Source organism: Berghia stephanieae, chromosome 5 (assembly GCF_034508935.2).
Source record: "Berghia stephanieae isolate SIO BIC M18660-M18661 chromosome 5, UCSD_Bste_1.3, whole genome shotgun sequence".
In the NCBI taxonomy this organism is placed as follows: domain Eukaryota; kingdom Metazoa; phylum Mollusca; class Gastropoda; order Nudibranchia; family Aeolidiidae; genus Berghia; species Berghia stephanieae.
In genome coordinates this window covers 52,394,173-52,401,183 of record NC_088364.1, presented here as the reverse complement: position 1 = coordinate 52,401,183, position 7,011 = coordinate 52,394,173, and the positions used below count along the sequence as shown (strand labels likewise).

At 35.1% G+C, this 7,011-nt stretch overlaps 1 protein-coding gene across 3 annotated transcripts in view; it reads right to left on the bottom strand.

Annotated features, from left to right (window-relative positions):
- Positions 1–3,483: 3,483 nt before the first annotated feature.
- The window catches only part of LOC144973168 (uncharacterized), a 31,714-nt gene continuing 28,186 nt past the window's right edge, over positions 3,484–7,011 (bottom strand). For all 3 annotated transcript variants that reach the window (XM_078915288.1, XM_078915289.1, XM_078915287.1), the window contains exons 14-16: positions 6,483–6,607; positions 5,163–5,309; positions 3,484–4,695 (exon numbers count right to left, since the gene is read on the bottom strand). In XM_078915288.1, coding sequence (XP_078771414.1) covers positions 4,294–4,695; positions 5,163–5,309; positions 6,483–6,607 — 674 coding nt within the window. In that variant the 3' untranslated portion in view covers positions 3,484–4,293. The remainder of the gene's footprint in view (positions 4,696–5,162; positions 5,310–6,482; positions 6,608–7,011) is intronic.

The window sequence follows — 7,011 nt, the reverse complement described above, 5'->3', positions numbered from 1 at the left end:
CTTTGTACTTCGACAGTGTACTCTTGGAATCTACATCTGTTCCCTATTTGAACCAATTCCTCTTTGTCTTACCTTTTTTTGGGAGCTTTAATTGTAATTCTAGAACTTTTTACTATCCTGTATTCTTCCTTTTTACTGGTGCCGATATGACCTTAATGTGTCGCAAGCGCCTTAAAAACAAAAACAAAAAACAGATAAACCTCAAATTTTATAAACAATGCGTTCCCACTGGTGTCTATATCACATGATCCTGCGTTCATTCTCCAGTGGTGTCCACCTCTCATATCCCAGGATTCACTCCCCAATGAATTCCATATACCGTGGTTCCATGATCCCTTCTCACACAGCTGTTCGTTTTACCACATATCGTTTCTTTTAGATTTCATGCTACCTGCGTGATTCATCACGCCGCACAGTGCCACACCAGGGCTCAGCGAGGTTAAAGTCACTGCCGCCGAACAAACGTTATAAGTGATTGTTCTTTTTCCTCATTTTCTCTCCATTGTTACACATCATCTAATATACCCACAGATATATAATAAAAAGAATTGTAAATTCCAACCACAACTCCAACTGTTAAAATTGCCTGGTCATGCGATTATTATAACACATAGTTTAGTTTCGTAGAGTGGCTCGACTGAGTACCAGTGATTGGCATACGTAATTTTTCTGCAAAATGTTCGTCAAAGATTATTTGCTTAAAAATTGTGGTATGATTACTTAAAAATAATAAACTTCATTATGAGTAAGTTTGAAGATTTCGATTATTATAGGTTTTAAATGGTGATGCCATGAATATAGTTGTTCTAATATAGTAGAAAGTCATTATCAAATGAAGATTGAAGGACATAAATTAGTTCTAATATACTTTAAATTCACAATGTGGTGTTCCCGATCATTTAACCTCTCTGTGTTATTGGCGCCTACTGTCTTTATCATGACCACCACCACCATCCCCCGTGTCCTCAGTACAACTAGTATCGTCACCATCACCACCCCCAATCCCTGTGCCTCTATTACTACTACTACTGTTGTCACCACCGCTCCAACCCATACACTGCGGGTGGTTGGATGGGAGCATCACCCTTGAATCATATACCTATGATGTTCGCATGGGTGTACGATCCGATAGTGATGTCGTTTCTTTTCTCTTTACTAGCCTATCCTGCTTCTTTGGTTTGTGATTGTATTTTTGACAGGGGATATTTTTTTTCCTGTAAATCCTCTGCCTGTTTGTTCTTGGTTATTTATAATTTAGCTTATGATATCTTTAGGTTATGATTTTGATTGACATTTGTACTATTTTTGTTGGATTGTTTGTTTTTTTGTTTCAGCGGTCTCTCATATAACCTCAATTGTGTTGGAAGAGACCTAAAGCAACAAACAAACAAACAACCCATACACTACACCAATCGTCAACACTGGGTGGGGATCCTGACCTCCCATAGCGGGCAGGGAGGTACATACTGTGTCTTCTATCCCCTTATATCTGTTTTCCAACATGCTTTCTGTCTTTGTCTCGGAATGAGATTACTTGGTTTTGTCCTGGCACTGGCCGGAGTCCTAGCTGGGAGGGAAACAGTCAAATGCATAGTTATTGTTTTGGGAGATGATATGTTTTTCCTTGTAAATCATCTCTCTGTTATGTATTATTATTTTTATTTTGAATGTATAATGTAGGCATTTGAGTGTGTTCCTCTTTGTTGGGATTTGTGCTTGTGTCTGGATGAGACTTGTAGGTGATTTCAAACTAAGTACATTGGTGGTGTGCTCTTGGAATCTACATCTGATCCCTATTTGTTCTCAGTTCCCCTTTGTCTTGCTTTTTCTTGGGTGCTTTAATTGTAATTCTATAACTTTTTACTATCCCATTTTCTTCCTTTTTACTGGCGCTGATATAACCTAAATGTGTTGCAAGCGCCGTAAAACCCTTATAAACAAACAAACAAACAATCGTCAACAACACAATCACACAGCCATACTTTTAAAAAACACACACATTAAAAAAATTTTGGCCAAAAAACTTGTTCTCTTCACATCAAAAACTCTCGAATCTGGAGTTCGATTGAACAGGGTCATTAAATGATCGATATTTAAAGGACGAGTTTTCTGGCCAAATTTTAAAAAATTGTTGCCATCACCACTGCCAGCATCATCAACCGTCAACCAAAATGTCGCTATCCACCACATTAAAACTATCCTCACATTAAGACAAAAACTGGCTAAAATCAGAGAGTGAAAAATGTCCATATAAACTGGGCTGGTCATGAAAGTTGGCCACACATAATATTATAATACTATAATAATATTATAGTCCCTGTACTAGTACTAGCATTCGACTGCACTATACTATTATATTATCATTACTACATTGTACTGGTCATTGGTTGTGTGAATACACATATTACGATATGAATGGATCTCAATCCCACGGTGTTCTTAATGTTTGCATCTCTTCAACTGTTCTGTACTCTGTGATAAATAGTTAAATTTTGGTCAGAAAACTCGTGTTCTTCAATAAACATCAATCGAATAATATGATCCCCATCTTGTCAAAACTCTAAAACCTGAGACTTCATCTTAACTAAAACTCTCAAACTTAAAACCGCAAGGAAGTCTCAGGTTTGAGAGTTTTTGACAAGGTGAGGGTTATTTTAGTTGATCAATATTTGAAGGACAAGTTTTCTGGCCAAATTTGTTAAAATGGCCTTTTTAAAAGAGTATGACAGAACTGTGGCTATAAATTGTCGGCATCGTATTATTTGTGTTGTTGCCAACAGCGTGAAGTATCGTGATGATTACTTGATGACTTTCTCAGATTTTAGTATGATAACAGTGGGCAGAGACTTGTTATTCTACTGGCTGGTGGGGAATTTGACCTGACAAGTTGTTAATCAAAACCACATTGCATGAGTTTCAGAAAAATCGCACTGCAGATTTTTGTAGGGTGACCAGTTCAGTATTATCCCTGTATTATGTATGGATTTAGAGGGGGGGGGGGGGGGGGGGGGGGGTGTTTGTATAAATGTGTTATTTCTTGATTCAATTTAGTCCATGTGTACTTATGATGAGGATTTGAAATATGAGGTCTTTTGTTTTCATTGTAACTTGACGTACATCTATCCCTTAGAAACAGAAATCATATGAATATGAGAATAAAGATGAAGTGTCAGAGAAATAATATAATACATAACAATAATTAAAGATTATAACGCAAATGAATTACAAATGATTTTGATGGTACTGGCAGTAGCTCGTTGACCCCTGCTCACCAGGTAGTATGACCTCGTGACAGACTGTCGGTGAGAGCAATGTACTCTACAACTAAAATGCAAGCTCTTTTCCACTGTGCTCAGTGGTGTCCATCTTCCCACTGGTGTTCACTTCCCAAATAAAGCTCAATGTGTCCAGTTTACTGGCATAGCATTAAAATGGCCAATTGAAACCCCACATTTTGCTAAACTTTGCCAAAAATTGTGGACATTTTCAGATTCAGATAACTTTATTTCCGATTACATACAGTGATGCATAAAGTCAATCATGTGCATATCAGAAATACAACAATAATATCTTTATACAAATTAATTGCATGTAATGTAAAATATAATATTATAACCAATGGAGAGTAGCAGTAGTTGTTGGAAATATCGCAGAGTGTAGTAAAAGGAGTAAAATATAAACAACCTACAGTCTAGTCCATTTATAATAGTCTCTACAGGAACTTGGATACAACAATAATATATCAAATCCCCGTTAAAAAAATAATACAAGTATAGATAACCATAACATGGCTATAACAGGTTTTAATTTATGTTGACTAGGATATAACATTGATCTTGTAGCTCATAAACTTGCTTTCAATCCGTCAATTGTGTTAAAATTTTGTGTCAACCAAAACATTTCATTTGTCTATGATATTTATAGCATATGAAACAGGGTACAGCAAGGGGAAGAAAGAAAATGCTGCAGAACATTATTTTTTTTCTTTAAATCATGTAAAAACCTAATTGTCTTTCGGGGTTCCTGATAGTTCAGTTGGTAGAGCACTTGCTTCACACGCAAAGGAACCAAGATCGATTTTAGGTGAAGTTGAGATTTTTTTCTGATTGTACACCCAGTAGTGATAAGGTAGCTGGGTCTGTAAGATCTGGCAGAAAGAACCTTGTCATGGACTAGCATCTTGTAGCAACCAATTATTGTCCGTTTCATGCTATTCAGACTCCATGGGCCAAATGTCTCTAAAGGACTACACTACTAATTGTCCTTAATACCATCCAAATCATTTTTAAGTTTTCAGTTTTCAGTTAGACTTTGTAATTCTGTATCATCGTGAGAGGATAAAACTGTTATGACTTCTGCTACTTGTACATTCCCTTGGCTTGAATTTTCAGTTGTCTGCAATTTGTCACTTGTGATGACAATTTCCTGAGTTTCATCTGTGTTAACCATTTCCTCCTTGTCAATGCTACCAGCTTCCTCTTCTCCTACTATCAACTTTTCTGTAGATGCGACTGCAATAGTTTGTCCACCAGAAGACATTAAAAAATCCTTTATTTTGTCCAAACTGAGCTCTCCATCAATTGATTCAAGAGCAAGTTGTTGGCTTTTGATGACTGACTTATCTCCAGTGATGATTAGGGACTCTCCAGTACTTGTATCATATACCTGAAGTGTTTCTGTGTTTTCTTCCATCATCTGTGAAGAAGCAGTTGGTAAGGAATAAAAATATGTGAATATTGAAGATTTTGCTAGAGCTGTATAGATTTCATTTCACGGCGTATCCCGTTTTTTTTTTTACAAAGTATCTTAACAAATCGAGCACTTTTAAAAATCGCCAGTGATTGAGTTTAATAATAATAATAATAATAATAATGGTAATAATGATTTGCCTTATTAAACCATTTCATATCTGCTGACATATAATTGGCAATTATTAAATTGTATATTTAAATTTTAAGAGAGAGAGAGAAAGCCAATATTGTAAAATCGAGCATAATAAATAAGATCAAAAGACAAAGAATTTAGAGAAGCAAATTTGATATAAAATAATTCTGTTTCATGGGAAAATACAGGCATTCAAACAAAATAGTGAATAAGCTGGCAGGCACTTATATAGTAACAGATTCGAGCTGGATCAAAATAGGGTATGACGAAATAATTACCTCATCAATAGCTTCATTGGTAATGACACCCTCTGACTGCAGCCTCTCATCCAAGGCAGCTTCCTCTGTTACAACCTCTATGTTGTCAATTACTTCTTCTGACCCGTCATTTTCGGTCTTCAGGACAATGAGGTTTCCTCCAGTTAACTTTAAAATTGAATGAGGTAATGATTAATTTATATTTTTCTCTTTAAGACTCCTAATATCACTATCAATGCCCCTAAAAAGCATGCTATTAACATGTTTGTTTGTTTGTTGCTTTAGGTCTCTTCCAACACAATTGAGGTTATATGAGAGACCGCTGAAACAAAAAAACAAGCAATCTAACAAAAATAGTACAAATGTAAATCAAAATCATAACCTAAAGATATCATAAGCTAAATTATAAATAACCAAGAACAAACAGGCAGAAGATTTACAGAAAAAAAAATATCCCCTGTCAAAAATACAATCACAAACCAAAGAAGCAGGATAGGCTAGTAAAGAGAAGAAGAAACGACATCACTATCGGATCGTACACCCATGCGAACATCATAGGTATATGATTCAAGGGTGATGCTCCCATCCAACCACCCGCCTATTAACATGTGAGAAAATTTATTCTCTGTCAATTATCTGTTGAAAGAAATCTGTTGAATGTAGTAGATGCTATGTTTCACGGTAATTTTATTAGGACTTCATATCAAAAGTTATATATTGATACTCTATTATTATTTTATAAAATGAGACGGGTCTAAGCTTTAGTTTAGTTTTTAAGGGTTTTACAGTACCTCTGATACTATAAGATCATTTCAGCTCCAGTAAAAAGGAAGATAATAGAATAGTTGAAAGGTTTGGATCAAAATAATTAGCGCAGAAAAAAGTAATATAAAGGGGATAAGTTCAACAGAAATCAGGAGCAGACAATCAAGAGCAATATATCTTTACATCTACAAACAGAAGCTGCCAAGCTGCCACAGGATCTCCGCCAAAAGACTCGACTATCAACATTTAAAAAAACATTTAAGAAGCTAACAGTGACAAAATGCATCATAGAGAGATGATAAAAAACAAAATATCTCACAAAAAATTAATTCAATCCGACTAATCCTCTTTCTGAAAAAGGTGTGATGTTAATAACACTCAAAGTATTTAGTAACAATAGTATACATAAAGGAAACATCCTCAACTTATGAATGTTAATCAAAATTTGAATGCATAATAAAATATTCATGTCGTAAATAAAATAGCAAAATCATTAGATGTGGATGTTGGCACAGTAAACAAATGGCCAACAATACACTGTCAAATTAATTTGTGAACAAAATATTTAATTCTTACCTCTTCATTGCTGACAGAGGGCAGGATGTACTGGGTATCAGCTACCATGGAGGAAAACTGCGCCAGCATAGTGTTGTTTGGTTGACCAAGTTGCATGTTACTATCACGAGTAGAGGAGCAGGGGACTGAAAGAAATAATATTGGTATTAGTCAAATTTGAATACACCTTGAAATCTCAAACTATTTTTGCGGCTCTTTTCCAGAACTAGTTTTTAAAAGAATAAATTCTCTATCATCACCACAAAAGAAACCTTGTCTTATTTCAATAAAATCAGTTTTAGCTTCAGGGAAATGAATGCTAACTTTAGATCAGTAGAGTTTCTTATTCAAGGGGAGGAAAATGAGATTTTCAAAATCCAGGGCTCAAAATAAGATAGTCAACATGATATATAAATATCTTATATACTTGGCTATTGAGGGGGAGGGGCAAGAAAGCATATTCAATAAAATGTGTGACTTGTTAAACTTAAAAATAAAAACATAAAAAAGTTTTGAATGATTTGGCAGTAAAAGAATATAAAAGAATAAA